Source organism: Pseudopodoces humilis, chromosome 1, assembly GCF_049639895.1.
Source record: "Pseudopodoces humilis isolate 2021_Gansu_Grassland_sample_001 chromosome 1, ASM4963989v1, whole genome shotgun sequence".
In the NCBI taxonomy this organism is placed as follows: Eukaryota; Metazoa; Chordata; class Aves; order Passeriformes; family Paridae; genus Pseudopodoces; species Pseudopodoces humilis.
In genome coordinates, this window is record NC_142200.1 from 15,638,632 (window position 1) to 15,657,637 (window position 19,006).

At 34.0% G+C, this 19,006-nt stretch overlaps 1 protein-coding gene across 3 annotated transcripts in view; it reads left to right on the top strand.

Annotated features, from left to right (window-relative positions):
- CSMD3 (CUB and Sushi multiple domains 3) overlaps positions 1 to 19,006 on the top strand; it is a 572,913-nt gene that overhangs the window by 145,791 nt on the left and 408,116 nt on the right. For all 3 annotated transcript variants that reach the window (XM_005516952.3, XM_005516953.3, XM_088051522.1), the window contains exon 4: positions 5,524 to 5,718. In XM_005516952.3, the coding sequence (XP_005517009.1) occupies positions 5,524 to 5,718 (195 nt within the window). The remainder of the gene's footprint in view (positions 1 to 5,523; positions 5,719 to 19,006) is intronic.

The window sequence follows — 19,006 nt, forward strand, 5'->3', positions numbered from 1 at the left end:
CACGGACTGTGTTCATCTACCTCCCAAATACTCAGGATTTAACTGGTGCCCTCAGGAGCTGTGCAGGAATTTGCTGCAGATAAAGCTCTATTCAAGTGGAATTTGGTAAAAGTGAAGTGTGGCTGGTGCTGTTAACTGTACAGCTTTGATAACTGTCTGGTATTTGCCTGCTCATCATTCCCTTCAGGTAGCATTTCAGAAATGTGTCTGATGGGGAAATATCAGATTTAACCATATGTACTGAAGCATGTAGTCATCTTTCTATCAGTTTCACTTGGTTCCAGGTTATGCTGCCCTGTGGTTAAATTAGTGACTTAAACTGCCACTACTTTTTTTTTTACATGGTCCTTCAGCTCTAATGCTCTAGTGCTGCTCTGCATCTGCAGCTGATTTAAATAGATATCCTGAACACTTTATTGCATGTGAAGGGAATACATTGCAAACCCGGGACATTTTTCATGCTCACTGTATTAATGTGACTACAGTATTGTAATTATCCCTTGTTTCCCTCACATATGCCAGAAGGGTTTTTTTTCTGCACTGCTTCTTGCTTTTCACTTGATTGTAGAAAAATTATGTTAATGCAGTTCTACCTTAATGCTGAAACAAGTTTGTTGCTATTAAAATAGCATATGATTTTATGCTATAAATAGAAACATTCTTGTCTTACTGGCAAGGAAGACAAATCCAGTGATTGTTTCAACGTACTTAGAAACAAAATCAAATTCAGTATAAAAAAAATCTACAATTAAAGTTCCCTCAAGACAGGCTCCTCTGATAGTTTTTGACATGAAAATAATCTCAAAAGAAAGAAAAAAGCAAAATTACGTTATTCATTAAAAAATAGGCAGGAAACTGCAATGTAATTAGAAGCATGATCTTTAGTGAACAGTAGAGACCCTCAGTGAGGTTACTATTGCATCTATTACTCAAGAAAGAGGATTTAGAACAGGAAAAGAAAAAAACATTATTTTCCTTTGGGGAAAAAAACCCCAAACTTCTCACACTTTCTCTTGCTTGAGTATTTAAAAAGTTAGACACCAGAATGTGACAGTCTGTTTTGACTGATCCACAAAATATGTAGAAATTAAAAGAAAAACTTCAGAAGAGTTTAGATTGTCAGACAAACAGTTTCTGTCACTGTTGTAAACAAAAGTGAATTCCAGAATAGTGACTCTTCATTCTGTACTTGCATCTTAAGTTGACAGATTTGTTGGAATCAAGGGATAAGCATTTTTATTGAACTTCTATGAAGGAAAGACCTGGATTTTGTGGGAGTGAAATTTTAAAATTCAATAACTGTTTTAATATATCTGTGCTGTTTATGATAGATTTTTTTAAGCATTCATTTATTATGTATCTTTGCTCTCTGAATTTTTCATTTTTATGCAGTTAAATTGACATTTTTCTATTAAGTTTTTCTTTTTTTTTTCCTTCACAACACTTATATTGCCTGCTCCAAATTTTTCTTGTAGTTTCCTTCACTCGGTAATCTCAAGTGAAACATGCATGCATATGTATATTTCAATATGTGTGTAGAAAGACAACATATTCTTATTAATTATTATCTAATTAACTCATCAGTTAATTCTTCTGGTCCCTATTATATTTTAATCTAGACCATGCTTACTCATGTATTCAGAGCCATGTGAATGAAGACAGAATAGAAAGTACGCAAAATATAAGTTTTGAGATTAAAAGCAAAATATTATGAGTTAGAAGCTATGTATTTAAGTTACTTTTTTAGTTTATAAAACCTTTGGATAACAATGGACAACTATAACAAACTGTTATAAGATCCAATATAGATTAATTTTGAACAAGGGAATTTCAGGCTACTTCTTATTTTAACAAAGACATCATTTGTCCTAGTACTTGGGACCTTTAGAATGTATAGCTCTCCCTATAGCCACACACATGTGCAGCATGTATATGCAGGACTGAAATCAGCCTTGAGTCTTCAATACCAAAGCATTCTTGCTTGTCAGTAAGTCAAACTACATATGCATGGCTTTTCCAAGGATAACCATGTACAGACATATTCTAATATTTCCTGTACACCACGTCCTGTGAACATGTTGTTGACATGTCATGACCCCTGGAGTCGTCTCTAGAATAACATTTGCATGTTCATGTTTGCATGGCAGAGGAATTACTGTTTGGATTAATCGACACAAGTGAACTGTCTACAACTGGCACCATGCAGAAATAGGGGGAGATATCCAAACTGGGAATATAGGGATACCAGGAGTATTTAATTTCAAAAGTACTACACGAAACCAGTATTAGCCTGTATTGGGATATTACATAGGTCTTTCAGTAAGTGAGTACTCATGAAGATGTACGTGTGGACAGTACTTCTCACTTTATTCTGGGAAAAATGGGATCATAATGAAATAAATTATGTTTAATGTCATTGAATTGGAGTATCTTATTAATTAGTATCCATAAGGGGCTGAATTTACACTAATTAAAGTTTTTAAAGGAGTCGGTCCACTCCTGTTAAGCAGAACTCTCCCAGATACATTTTACCCACAGCTTTGTAATAGAATTTACATTGGCATTAATAAGAATTAAATCAATAGAAACTTATTGAACAGCATTGAAGGATATTTTAAGCTTCCTGTTTTAACATTATGTTAAAAAAAAAAAAAAAAGAAGACAAATATGTTCATACCTTGTTTACAAAATTAAATCTAGGACAAAGAAAATTCCTGCTTGGAGAGAGATTGAAACAATTGGGGCAGCTTGCTTTGAAAAGGAGATGAGAAATCATACACAAAAATGAAAAAAAAATAGGAAGGTGTTAAAAATTCAAATATGCTTGCTTTCAGACTACATGAACAAGGAGAAGTTCAACCAAAATACAAGATGGCAAATTTAAAAGGAAATAATTTCCCACTCTTCATATCATTAGTGATTATCAAAATGTCACTGAAGTCAAGAATCTGTGCAGAGCTGAATAAAAATTACAACCTTGTTTGGCAACTCCTGTGTTCCCTGACAGATGACAATCTTAAGGTAACAGTCCATAGCTTTAAATGTCAGGGAGTTGGTAGTACAGTCTCACATTCAGTTTGAAAATAAATACTACCTCTCAAAGACAAATGCAGTTACTGGATAAATTTTCTCCCTCTTGTCCCCAAATAAGGAACCTGTAGATGTTCAAAATGAAAATACTCACAGAATAAATTAATATACATAAAAGTGTACAATTTATTTTTTCTACTCTATTATCTAGAATCAGGAACAAAATGGCTTGAAGGGTTAGCAGTAGTAACATACTCCCAGGCCGCTTTCATAAATTTAAAAAGTTAATGAAAAATGCCAAGAATTCCTTTTACGTGAGTCATATAGAATTGCAACTTGAAAATTAGTTTTATTTTAGAAGGAGCATGATTTTTAATTAGTGCATTAAAATAAAATGTAATTTCACAAGAATAAATTGCCTTCTGTGGGTATTTCTTGGTGAGACAGCAGTAAAAGTGAAGGAAGCAATTTTAGGTAGTGACATTGTTAATCTTTATATTTTTTTTTATTTCAAAGGACAGGGAATCTTTCTGCGGCCTTTTTACAAATCCCTAAGACATACAGGCTTCTGCAAGACTTCACCTTCTGGGAGAAGTTGAAAATGAAAACACTGTACAGACTGAGTTTTCAAGTTATAATAATATGATTCATATGATAACCTAAATCCACAGGATGATATTCTTACCTTCATTTTGACATGCTGTGATGATAAATAACAAATTGAATAGCCTTGAAAACTGTTAGAGGATTTAAAAGAAATTCTTTCACACAAATATGCAAGAGTAGCTGTAGCATTTCCTTCTTTGTAGAGCTTGCAAGCAGATTTGAGGGCAAGGGAGCGTTGTTTCAGCACAGAACGCTTCATTAAAACAGTGGTAAGAATATCAGAATATAAGAATATAAGAATTTTTTAGGTGAGCTTTGAAGTGACCATGGTGAGATAAACTACTTTCTTACTTCTGTGTTTTGTCATTGTGCAAGGTAATGAAAGTCAAATCCAAACCCACAGTTTATTGTGTAAGAGAAAGCAGGAAATAGCAGCAAAGACATCAGCAACTAATATGCCTATTTAACATATTCATATCAAAACATGATTGGTAAATAAAATCTTACAAATTAACTCATTGTAAGCACATATTTTATATATAGTGTTTATATATGTACATATGAATATAGTGGATTCTGCCTCTTAATAACTGTTACATAATTTTATTTAATGGCTGATATAAGAAATCTAGCAGTATGTCCTAGTTCTTCATAGTTCTGGGCATTGAAGTTTGAGAATGTAATGAATTTTGGGAGACATACTGATTGTTTCAATAAGTGTTTATATCTTTTTTCTTTAATTGAAACCTGTAGCAGCTTAGATATTTAAATATGTTGTGCACACACTCATGAGCACATCAGAGCTACTGAAGAATGTTTTAGTCACATGAAATTCAGGAAAAGATATTAAAACAATACATACACAACCCTCTCTTCTTCCATCATTTTCCTTTTTAGATTAAGGAAATTTGGTATGACTCCAAATACAAATTTACCTGATTTGCCTCTTCCCCTTTAGCATTAGGCTGATAATTATACTTGGTACAAGCTTTGAAGAGCTCAGGATGAGATTATGAAACATCTTTTGTTCACACTTGAACAAAATCTATGTTTTAATGTCCATTAACTAAAGGACTTTGGTAGTAAATGATTGAAAATGTTGTAATCAAGCTATTTATGATGCTGAAACACCAGTCAAAAGGGTACATGGTTGAAGTGTGAGTAGCAGTTACTGAAACTGAACTCTAATTAATGGCCTCAGAGACCAGACTGAGAGCAGCCATGAGTCATTTTGGATTCTTAGTGGTTTAAAGCTCTGTATTATAGAAGTTACCAGGCCTGTGGTATTTCACATGATTAAATTAACTAATTCTTTGCTCAGAAATCAGTTACCCGCAGTATCTCATCTGTTTTCCTCATTATCTAAAATCTATTAAATAATTAAACAGCTTCCTGATCATGCTCAGGCTTATGCTTGTTACAATTTTCTCTTGTCCTGGATAATTTTATTTTTTTTTCCGAATTTTGTTCAATTTGAATCTGATGTTCTTTCATGTTTGCATTACAATTTTGTTTATTGTTTCACATTTGTATAACTTGAAAGTCAGAAATATATCAAGTTGCTTTGTTTCCTGTTCATATATAATGATTTATTTTGTATCAATTTAGTAAAAAAATTGCATGAATTTATTGATAGCTGGAGCTTAAGGAAAACTTGATGCTTATTTTCATCTACCTTTGGATATGTGGGTACTTAAGCAAATGTTAATTACACTAAGTCACTAATGGATTTTCAATGTTGAGGGTTGCATAATATCCATAAAACACACTATCTTTCCAAAGCTGCCTTAATTTGTGTTCTATATTCCTAAGAAAAATGAAACATATATTTATAACAACATTTTAACTATAAAAATATTTAAAGTCATAAATATATATATTTTCCAGAATTACAGAGTAGTTCCTGTGGCAATCCAGGAGTTCCACCCAAAGGTATTTTGTATGGTACAAGATTTGATGTTGGTGACAAAATCCGATACAGCTGTGTAGCTGGATATATTTTGGATGGACACCCACAGCTTACTTGCATAGCCAACTCTGTCAATACAGCATCGTGGGACTTCCCTGTTCCTATCTGTAGAGGTAAGACAAATCCTAAAGTAATGTTCTTGAATATATGCATTAGTATTAACAATTTTTAATCTCTGTATTAATACTTAAATTTTAAATTGTGGTTAAAGAACCCCTCTTTTGAATATTTTAATCTCTTGCTCACATATATGATGTATCTCAACATGCATACCTACTAATTTTTAGGTCAATATTCTACTAAAATCATAGTCATAATTTAAAAAAAATATATGTTATGTCATAAGATCTAGATACCTAGTAATAAGTAGAATATAAATGTCTGTGTACAATATATGTGCGACTTTGGGAATTTACATTTGGGATCTGTTAGTGCTTCCTAAGAACTGACTTTTTGTCTAGTAGTAACTTGGCTACTGAGAAAACAGAAATATGAAACTGCCAAAAAAACTGAGTTACAGGGTCTTACCTCATTGTCAGTCAGGCTACATCATCTTAAGATTCCTATATAGGATATCCCTTGTGTTCTAACAAATACTGTAGGTCAAATCCTTTTCCTTTGCTCATATTAGAAATATAGCAGCAGTAGGATACCTGGTGTTATGGGTAAATCTTATTTGTTGAGAGAAATATTTTTAAAGATAATGTTTGTAGGGCAGCAAATGGAGGTTATGCCAATAAAATGAAAGCAGTATCACTGCTATACACAACCAAAGACAACATGTCAGGTAATCTTGGGATTTTAGATTCACAGGTTAATTTTACAAATGCAACATTTATATTTGTCTGAAAACATGGATGAGTCATTGCAGAGGCTACAAAAATATTCCAGCTGAAATTGCCACTCTAATAAATACAGATTGGTTAAAACATGGTTAACCAGCACTGCAAAAAATTGATTATGTATGAGAAAATTTTGTCATTGGAAATACTGTACTTTCATTTCCTATTCCTGGATTAGAGCTATTTAATATGTTTATCCATGCTCTTGAAAAACTTACAAACTTAATTTTAATAACACTATTTTCCAGGAAAAATATTTATAACTTATGAATCTTCTACTCCTACTTCCCAGAAAACTACTAGCTAATAATGAAGGAGATATAAAATCAAGACATATATACAAGTTTTGTTTCTGGATATGAGAGTGCAAAAGATATGATGAGAATATGTTAACTTGCAAAAGACTTATATTTGTAACAAAATTGAAGTCTAATGGGCTCCATTGCTCAAATTCTCAATCTGTCAGTTTTTAAATGAGTGGCATAAAAAATTGTATTCTTGAATGAGTTACATATTCTTCTTTTTGATACAACATTTTTCAGGAGATCTTTGCATATATTTTGGTTTTGCTCCAAGAGGAGATGAAAATACACTGTGTAAATCTGAACTGGTATGACAAACTCCCAAAGTAGCCCTGTGGTTAGACATTACTAGTTTCTAAGAAGATGACTACATGAGAGTATGAAAACAGATTTTTTAAACTCCTATTAAGAGATGTCATTATCTGCATAGTGTTATTTCTTAAAGCAAAATAAAGTTTAAAAATTGGAAATTATTCAGAAAAAGAGAAAACAAGTTGTGTTAGGTTCCAAAATTGTCATTTTGTCTAGAGACTGAAGGACTCAAACTTTTGCATGTATGTGAAAGAGGATTAAAACAACAGCTTGATTTACTGCAGAATCTCATGCAGAAGAAAAAAATTTTTTTTGAGAAGACAATTCTTTAATCAATAGCATTGAGGAACTTAACGGGTAAAAGTCTGATGAACAAAAATAAAAAAAATAACAAAACAAGGTATATATCTTAATAGTGGTGGTTACAAATTACAGAATAATAACCTAAGAATGCGACAGATTATTGATTTAAATCTTAACAAAATGGCTTAAAGCCTCAATGCACAAATTTTTGTTTGTTTTTTTGGGCCATGTCCAATAAAAGAAAACCAATTATTTTCAAGAGTTCCTTCTATGAGTCAATATTTTATATCAGAAATATCTAACTTTACATATAAAATGGACCCTTGTGATTCCATTAAAATAAATCTCTCCTACTTTTGCCTAATACAATTATCCAACACAGAATTCTGCAAAAGGTTGCTAAAGGTGATTATGGACTAATGAGCTTCTTATCTCTTTCTTACTGTTTGCCATTGAGACTCTGATTAAACATTCATCTTTAAAGACCTCCTGTGATAAATGTCTTATGGTTCCTACCAATGGTTATTACATCTAACACAGAGGATCCTGACATAAGCAAGAAAAACCCCGAGAACAGAAAAAAGTATACTTTATTCAATATTAATTGGAGGGTTGTTTGTTTGCTTGTTTCTTTTTACATTTCCAAAAAAAAATTTGAATTTGAGGCACACTTAAAAGTCAGCAGACTTAAGATCATAGATGTCTGTAGATCATCTGTGTGTAAATATCATTCTCATCTGCCTCTTGTAAATCAGAACAATTTGAGGAAGTTTTGTTTTTCTTAGTATTTTAGATAATTCCTCTTTCATTGCCTTCACTTTAAATGAAGAGATGGTGAAGAGGCCATGCTTGTGCTTTAGCAATGTGATTATTATGGATTGATGTCTCAAAATGGGGAATTACATTGGAAACAGCAGTTTTGTAATGTCACAAGCATATATATAGGATACCCTACTAAATGCTTTAATTTTTAATTTGTTAAATTATACCAATATTTGCAGTTTTAAAGTTATATTTTTTTGGGGCAAATTTTGTTCATGAAGAAAAGAATTATTCCTCAAATAGGTTCTCATTCCTTTGCTTGTCTCCATAGGATTTCATTGAAAAATCAGCAGACATATTTAATGATTGCTTTATTTCATATCCTCTTTCTAACTGAACACTGAATGCACAAAGTTTTTTACCTGCATGATTTGATATTCATTAAAATATTGTTACTTTATTAGATTTATTAGAAGTGAAAAAAAATACCCTTATTATAAGAAAGCTAAATTGTATCTATTTTTTGTGGTCAACTATGGAGTAGAGTTGCTCTCTATATGAGACAACACTTGAAATGTACTGACATCTGCCTTGAGATGGACGGCAAACTAGTTGAGAGTTTATGGGCTCAGATCAAAGAGCAGGTTAATAAAGGTGACACTGCTGTGGGTGCTTACTACAGGCTGCCTGATTAGCTGGAGGAGGAAGAGGCTTTCTCCAGGCAGCTTTAAGCAGCCTCAAGGTCACAGGCACATGTTCTTAAGAGAGACTTTATCTACCCTACCATCTGCTGGAGAAGCAACAGAGCAAAGCACAAATAGTCCAGGGTGTTCCTTTGAAAGCCTTGATGAAAATCTCCTGTTAAGGTAGCAGAGGATCCCACAAGGAAAGGTGAGCTGCTCAAACTCATATTAACACCATCTCCTTCTTGGAGATATGAAGGTTGAGGGCAGCCTTGACTGCAGTGACCATGAAAATGTGGAACTATGTATCAGGAAAGGAGGAAGCAGGACAGCAAATAAGACTACAACCATGGACTTCAGGAGAGCTGATGTCAGCTGCTTCAGGGATGGTCTTGGAAGAATCCCATGGAAACAGGCCCTGCAGGGAAGAGGAGTCCAAGAGAGGTAGTTGATATCCAAAGATGACTTCCTCCAGAACCAATAATGATGCATATCAATGAGCAAGAAATCACGCAAAGCCGGAGGGAGACATGCATGGATGAACAAAGAACTCCGGTCATTGCTCAATCGTGAACAGAAAATACACAGGAGTTAGAAGCAGCATCAAGCCACATGGGATAAATATAGAGAACTGTCAGAGTAAGTAGAAATGAGACCAGAAAGTCTGAGGCCCATCTGCAATTAAATCTAGACAAGGATGTCAAGGACAACAAGAAGGGCTTCTTAAAACACATCAATAACAGAAGAAAAGAAAAAGGATAATGTGGGCCCATTAGTAAATGGAGGGTGACCCTGGTAACAGGGATGTAGAGAAGGCAAGGTTATCAAATGCCTTCTTTGTCACTGACATAACCAGCCCTCAGGGTTCTCTGACACAGACCAGGGTGAAGGAGTCTTGGAAGGAAAGTTCTTCCTTGGTGAAGGAGGATCAGGTTAGACAACACCTAAGCAAACTTGACATCTACAAGTCCATGGGGTCTGGCAGGATGCGTCCATGAGAGAACGTCTGGACACCGTAGTGAGGTCACTCACAGTCATCTTTGCAAGGTCATGGTGATCAGGAGAGGTGCCTTGGGACTAGAAAAAAGCAAATCTCACCTTGGTCTTCAAAAATGGCAAGAAAGAGGACACAGGGAACTATTGGCCAGTCAGCCTCACTTCAATCCCTGGAAAGGTGATGGAGCACTTTATTCTGAAGGCCATCTGTATCCAAATGGATGACAAGAAGGCAACCCGGAGTTAGCAGGGATACACTAAAGGTAAATCCAGCTGGACCAAACAGGTTGCCTTCTACAATGTGAAACAATTATCTGGATCAACGAGGGGAGAACAGTGGTTATTGTCTGCCTTGGCTTCAGCAAGGCTTTGACACTGTCTCTCACAAAATCCTCTTAGACAAAATAAGGAACTGTTGACTGCATGAGTGGACAGAGGTCAATTAAGATCTGGCTGAGTAGCAGGGTTGTAATCAGTGGCACGGGGTCTAGTTGGAGGTTTGTCACTACCAGTATCCTCCAAGGTTCCTTACTGGGCCCAGTATTGTTTAACTTACTCATCAATGACTTGACAAAAGGGCAGATGCCTCTCGGAAAGTTCACTGATGACACAAAGCTGGGATGACTGGCCAATACCTGAGCGCTGTGAGACCTACAGAGAGACCTTGACAGGCTGGAAATACGGACAGAGAACTGTCTGAAATTCAACAAAGGCAGGTGCAGAGTCCTACACCTGGGGAAGAATAATCCCATGGACCAGCAAAGGCTGAGGGCTGATGTGGAAAGCAGCTCTGTGGAAAAAGACATGGGGGTCCTGGTGGATGCAATCCTGTGCCATGTGCTCTAGCTGACCCTGCTTGAGCAGCTAGTTTGGATCAGATCACTCACTGTGTTGCCTTCCAACCTTACCGGTTCTGTGATTCTATGAATTATACTGTGCACAATCCATGACCAGTTTTTAAATAAAGCCTTCTCCCCTGAAAAATTAATTTTGATAAGGTTGTTTTTAATCATGAAATGTGACAGAAGCTTAGTTATATCACCTATTCCTGAGCTAATGTTGCAGCTAGCAGTTTCTCCATAATGCAGCAAGCTAGAAACAATTTACTGACGGTAATAAATAATGCTACATTTATATAAATGTATAAAATAGATAATATTTATAATATATTATATTTATTATAATACATTATATTTATATTATATTTATAATATAATATAAATATATATTATATAAATATTATAGTACATTATATAATATGCATATGTAAAATATATAATATTTTCATTCTATAAAGGCTATAAGAATTAGACACTTTCATAATCAAGGAAGTATTCTGAGTTTTATGTTTTTTAAAGATTTCTTATTCCATGCTAAAATGGGTGTTGAAAGAATTTCCATTCTAAAATTTAATTTTTTTAGAATTCAGAATTTTCATATGCAGAATACAGTTGTATTTGAATTCCTACATGTTCTAATAAAATATTTTCACTATTGCCTTACCTATAGCTACAAAATAACTGTCAATATAAAAGTTCTGCTTGTATTTTCAATGAGAGGCTTTGTTTTTCTACTTGTCTAAATACACAAGTGTTGATCAAAGAAGTGCACAACCCACTGACTAGCTTCATTTTTCTATTGACAAAATGCATTTCTGCTTTCTTTATCTGGGAGGATATTAAGTAATTTCTTGCATATATTGTCATGGCAGGTAAAAGGCTGAAAAGGTTCATACTAAATTCTGAGTCTGGGAATTCTGTAATTCCCCTGCAATACACACACACACACACACACACACACACACACACACACATATATATATATGTATGTACTTATAAAGATGTTTCGTTTTACCCATCTGTATAGATGTATACTTAATTTCTTATTCTTCAGTGGATTTATTCCAAATGAACTGAATTGAGATACTTATAAGCTTTTATTTTTAAAAGTGATCTAACAGGTGTCAAAACTGAATTAGAATATTCAGCTCACTATTTAAATATTTTGCCATTTCGTCTATGCAGAACTCACTGGGCTGAAAAATTTGTTAATTGTAAGTCACTGGTATAATTGTGTAAGTGCACACATACATGACTATAAATATTTCAACTCTATGAGGTAAGTTTTAGGTCAGATACAACAGAAAAAAAGTGTCTCATGGACTGTCCAATACACTTTTCTTTAATGGTTGTACTTTTATATATATTGGATAGAATAGTATGGAATTTTGAAAACAACTAAAATTAAACTTCACATAATTACCAACAAATAATCATATGGCAGTGTAAGCATTTCACAGACAGATATATTTGGTTGCAGATGGAAATCATGTCAATGATTTTCATTTTATGAAATCATGTCAAATATGACCAAGTAATATAAGCAGTAAAATAAGATTACTGCCCTTGCATCTTTGTTATAAGCTGGTCTTTGTAGGCTGTGGAAAGAACAAAGCAGGATATAAAGTCAAAGCACTGCACTTGATGCCATGTAGTGCATTAGCTACTGGAACTGACAATATACACAGAGGAAAATAGAGTGCACTAACTTAAAAGCAGGAATAAATTACATCTCACTAGGAACGAACAGTTTTCTGCCTGAAGCTACTTCTTATATACAAATAGTTATTCTTGCTTATTCTTGGGAAAAGCCCCAGTATAGCTGTGTGCGTCTGGATAAGAAACATGTTGGATTATTTGAGAAAATGGAAAAGAAAATATTTTTTTTTAGAATTATGTATTTATATATATGCAATTATATAAAAGCAATTTTTCAAAGCTTATTCCATGGATCCTTTTTGAGATATAGCTAATCAGTGGCTTAGAATGGCTAACACTCTTATGGTTAGTATTTAAAAAAATATAAACGGCCCACAAATGCCAATGCTGCTCCTTAGAATTAGAGACATTAACTAAGATTCTTTAGGGGAGGAAATGATGAAAAAGATCTACTATTTTATTGAAATAGTAGAATAATGGTTGGGTGTTTTCAAGTGCCATGCTGTGTGTTTTCAAGCAGGGCAGAGAATATCTGCAAAATAATACCCCAAATTACTTTTTGAATATTGAAACATACAATACCTTTTGTTGCTTTGAATTTTTGCAATAAAAGAGCTTTGTGGGTTCTTTATTTTACCAATCTTTAATATGTGTAATTTTTTAGACCAATAGAATCAAACTTTTCCATTTATGAAAAGCATTGAAATTGCTCACTATTGTATCCTACCACACTTGTATTTTCTCATTATATTAGTGTTATTCTCAGGATAGTACCTGACACTCACTATCAGGGACATTTAACCTAATGCACAGTCTGCTGGTGTGAAAAAAAAACCTGAGCCTGAAGAATAGAAAATCTCCATGTGAGTTTTAATTTGTGACCATAACCATGGATTTCTTATCATTGTAAATAGTGGTAAAACTTTGCTGAATTATGTGAAGCCATTTTAAGTCGTTATTGATATGTTGCAAATCAAGAAATTGGCACAGAAATAGAAATGTGAAAAAGAATTACCATATACTCCTAATAATAATGCTAAAATATATTAGTTTTACTGTACTAATAATTAGAACAATATTAGCATTACTATTATATATAGTGTCTGTTAAATGCATTCCTAACTCTGAAAATATACCAGCAATAATAATAGTGTACCACTGTACAGATTCCTTAAGCAGTCAACATTATTCATGAGAGTTTCAATTGGGTTTAATACAATCAATTCATGTCTAGAACCTGTGTTTCTTAATTTATGATAATGATGGTCAAATAACAAAGTTCTTAGGTTGGATGGAAGATTGTTCCCATGTGAAAATTTATGGCATGCAATGATATACTACTGTAGTAGCAATGATACTTGGAAAAAAATTACAAATTTTCAGAATACAATCTAACTATGGAAACTTTTCTAACAGAAAATAATTCATTTTTATTAGCTTCATTTTTTAATCAGGATTTACATTTTCAAGGTTTTGAATATCTTAAAATGTTATTCTTATTTTTTCTTTTTTAAAAAATGTATACCTCCACATCAGAATATTAATCAGAACATCAGAGTCATACTTCCATTCCATTTACATAGTTTGGCTTTGCACATCTTTATGTGATTTTGGTAATTCCTATAAGTAGTGAAGGGAGTTCTCCTACGATCCATTAGAAACTTATATTATCAGTGGACTAACCCTCAGGTGGTGTGATATAGTCCAGAATGAAAAGGTATATGCATCAGAGTAATTTAAACTCATCAGTGCAGTAACCATGTTAATTTGAAAAACAGGCCTCTTACACTACATCTCCAGACAGTATACAGAGGACTGGGGAAAGAAGCAGAAATTTACTCTTTCTAAATAAATTAAATCCTGCTTAAAGAAGAAAAAAAGTATATGTCATTATTCCAGGAAGAGAACGTTTGGGAGCAGCTGTAGTTCACACCATAGTAAGGAAAAGACAGACATAGCAATGCTTTATTTTGCTACTTTTCACAGGAAAAGTACCAGTAAGATTGAATTTAATTATGAAAGATTGTTATAACAATTGATAAAGGCAATGAAGAGGAAAAAAGAAAGACCAGATTTTAAGTTCAAGAAATCTAACCCAATCTTGAATACAATAAAACTTCTTGAATACCAACATCTTCAATCCCACCATTTTAAAGGTGGGAATTAGGACTCCTTACACAAATGGGTGGAAGTTGAATGGATGGTTTATGAAAAGCTTGAAAGACTGCTTTTATCTCCTGTTTTCTTAAATTTTTTCTTTATGAAGAACAAAGGACATAAAAGTTGTGCTAATTGCTAATTTTAACACATGCTATTGAAATTATGTTGCGAAATTTTCACTGAGGACAACATAACAGTGAGAATTTTACCTGAAACTGAAAGGGGTGAAGATCACTCTGAGCAATCAAGATGAGTGAATGGGAAGAAGGAACCTGGAAAAGTAAAATATTAGTTTAGCATGATGTTTATCATCAAAGCACAATACTAGAATTGTCAGTTACAACAAAGACTCAGTCTTTCACATCTGATTTAAAACTAAATCCTTTATTTGTTAGAAACACCTAAAGACTATGCTAAGCCTATAGAATATATATACATTTATATATATATTGCAATCATATTATAAAATTATATATCACATTATATAATTCACATAATCACAGCATCAGCAAGGTTGGAAGAGACCTTCAAGATTATCTAGTCCAAACATCAACCAAGAACCACCATTGTCGCCCTGAAAACTCAGCTTCTGAGCTTGCTAGCATAGTTTTCTAAGGACTTTCCCAGGACAGTAACTGTAAACATAGATATGTGTACATTCTTTCTGTTACACGTCTTGTGATGGGCATCTCTCATGTCCAGTGCAGTGAGAAAGTGTTATCCTGACCATCCAATCCCTGGCCGTGGTAAGAAGCCTATAAATCCTGGGAGGAGAAATAAACTCTGCTCTGATTTTCACCACACCTCGACCTGTGTCCACGTGATCTATTCATCTTCAGCGTTAACACACCATAACCACTCCTAAACCATATCCCCAGGTGCCACATGCAGATGCCTCTTGAACACTTCCCGAGATGGTGACTCTGTCACCTCCTGGGGAAATTTGTTCAAATCCCTAACCACTCTTTCGGCAAAGTTTTTTCCTAATATCTAATCTGAGCCTTCTCTGGCACAACTTGGGACCATTTCCTCTTGAGACACGACAGAAGAGACAGACCACCATATTTCATACTTCTTTCTGATATAATTGTAAGTATTATATTTAAAATTTTTATATGCATCTTAGAACCTGTAAGAACTGTGTAACTAATAGTGAAAAAAATGGTCTTTGTTTTTGATGCCTGCTAGTTCCCAGTTTTGTCTTCTTTATAGAATCATGAGGAAAACTGATCTTTTTCAGTATCAATACTTACATAATCAAGTTGAAAGAAAATAATTTTAAACTAAGACCCATGGGAAACAGACATTTTGACGCACATTTAAGTCAGGTAGCAGTGGACAGGGGTCATAAATAAAGCACACAGAATGATGGGCACATGTGGTCTACTCAGAAATTATAAGGCAATCATACCTGCCTCAGGTCAGCTTGGGACACAAGCTGGAGTCACAGAAGAGCAACACTGTTGGAATAACAGATAGTAGGACAGCCCACATGGCTGGAGGTTAACAAAGGATGTATGAAAACTTCTTAGAAGACAAAGATGCAGAATGGGCTGGTTGAGGGTTTGTGGATCAAGATCAGAGAACACTAGAACAATCAAGGAACTCATTGTCAGTCTGTTAGATACAGGTGGATAAGGCTGAGGAAAAGTGTGAAGTGTTCTTTAAAGAGCTCAAGGAAGTCTCTAATTCACACTAGTTCTCATACACTTCAACCTTCCTGTTACTTGTTGAAAAGGCAAAAGGGCAGAATGAAAACTGTAAAGCTTTCAGTAGATCTTAAAGAATCCATACCTGTATTCCACTGCAAGATTTATTCCCACTAGGTAATTGTCCAGATAGTTTTTAAAAACCTTCCCATTTTCCAAAGGCAGTGTTTTTCTATATTTGGTATTTAATATTATTAGAAAGAACTTTTATAATTTAATCCACATGTATTTTTCCTGCTAAAATTTAAACATAATATCTTCTACCTCCCCCGTCCCCCCATATATACATTTGCACCTTTGCACATTAGAAACCAGTTATTTTCTTCCTCCTTGCAACTTCCTTTTACATATTTAGTTTTGGTCTTCAACTACTGTGATATTAATGCTATCTTACTTCACAACTCATAAGACCACTAGTAATGTTTACTAATTTCCTCTTGATTTTTGTTTTTAATTTATCCATGCTTTCTTTTGAAGTATTGCCCTGATTAGCAAAGAATAGCTAAGAATTTTTGTGCTTCATGGATTGCAGCTCATAGTTACTGCATGCTCTTTCTGGTCTCTGGATGTGTTCAGTTATTCACCCACTTAATCTGTGAGGTTTATTTTAATTCTTGTCCCACTTTTAAAATAATATTAACATTTTTAATGAAAAATATTTTGGTGTTAGTTTTTCTGTTGATTGATTACTTGGGTTTGTTTGGGATTTTTTTTCCGAAACATTAACTGTTGAATTCCAGGTAGATAGGCAAGGCTTTTATCCTTCTGTATTGTCCATGGAATAAAACAATTTTGGTAAGGCACAAATTTAAGGGCTTCAGTAGACAAATTTGGCCAAACTCCCAGAATAATATGGTGTTTATTTACTGCAATCTACAAACCTCTGGGCTGGAAAAAAAGTGTGATGTCAAATTCCAATTTTCTAGATATCTGAAGTAAAAAGCAAAGTGTATGCATCTATAGGAAAAATGCTGAGGTCTAACTCTTCATTGTCATTTACTCTTGTTTCATTTAATGCAAAAACTGAAAAAAGCAATATTTGGAGATTCAATCCTCCTGCATCTTTGAGAAACAAGTGAAAATGCTGAGTGGTTACTTCATGTCAAACTGAATGACGAAAATTGTTTTCTACATTTTTTTATCTGAACATGACTTTAAAAACAGAGGCTTATTAGTAACACTAATGATTGTTATTTCATGAGCAAACATTTGGGAATTTTATTTTAATAGGAGATGAAAGCTCAAAGGGTTTCTGTCATTTATCCAAGTCATGTGGATATTATCCATACACCAAGGATTTATAAAGTGTTCAGTTTCCACTAGGAACACCAAAGACTGGAGTCAAATGTTATAATCATTAACAAACACTAGGCTTCTATCACCTGAGTAAGTCAAATTAAAATGACTGATACTCACTGAGCTAGGATTTATCACCTATAAATTGTACAGCAAATGGATTAAGAGCATTCCTTTACCGAAGGGAAAAAGCAGAAGAAAGGACAACACAATAATCAATAGCTGGCTCTCTGGATTTTCAAAGTACAACAATGACAGTTTTTCTCTTTCCTAATTCCCTGACAGGGAGGTCAGTTCTTTCCAGATAAAATGCAGTTATGCATTAGTCATAGCAAAAGATTAATAACTCCAGGGTGCTGTCATCTTTTGTGTTTGATTGCCAAGCTGCATTTTAAATACAGCTAAGTCAGCACAGTGGCTTGCCAACCATTTGCTCTTTCTAAATGTTCCCAGCAGTCACAGCAGGTCCAGTTATTCTTTATGTCCAGGTGCATGGTCACTCCATTATACTCCTTTGCAGGTATCTGCAGCTGCTCGAGTAAGCTTGAATTGTGCAAGAAAAAGAATTATCTCTAACAGCTATATGTGTGTCTGTAGAAAAAATCCTATTATTTAAGGTCTTTAAACTATTTAAATTACTACTACTTAAAGTCTCTTAAAAGAGACTTTGATCTCCAATTTTTCAAATTTATGACTTGCTTTCTGAGTCTGTAAACTCTTGCCTTAAATTAAAGGCAGCCTCATATCAAGGCATATCAATATTAAAGTCAGTCTCACATTCAGGCACAGTTTGACGACACTTTTGGGAACTATTTCTCATGTTATTACAGGTTTGACATTTGACCACAGTCTTGTGCAGTTTTTTGTTGTTTTTATGTTGGTTTTTTGGTTTTTTTTTCAATAAATAGAAATGGACTCAACTATAATCAGAAAATAAAATATAGATTCAATATATGGTAAACATGTTCATGGTTCCGTTCATTTATTTTTCCTTCTGACCATCCTATATCAGCAGAACAAGGTCCTCCCATTTTGATCCTGTTTCATCTGGAGCTGTCTGGTAGAGTGGCTGGATATTCCAGTCATGTGTAGTTGACACAGTAAGACACATTTCACTTTCTAACAGCCTTATAATTATCAGATGAAAGATATAATAAATTTGATATTTTCATTCAATATGTGAGACACAACCTGATTACTACAATTCTGTTCTTTTTACCTCTGTAGGTACCAATTAAAGGCATTTCCTTCTCTGTGCTAAGGATAATTCTCTTAAATTTAAACCAAAAGGAAGTCTCTCCCAAATTCCTTTACTGACGCAGTTCTTTGCACACCATACACTCAGTTCATTAGCAAAACAGAGAAAAGCCCCCAACCATCTTAATGTCTTTTACATTATTTTTCTTCACTTCATTCCCAATAGAGACACATTTTTCTGTTTGTCCAAAAAGCCTTAGTAAACCAGGTGTTTCTTTTCACATGCATAGTAATTTCCCACTGTTATTTTAAGAACTGTAGCTATCAAAGAGACCAGAGTA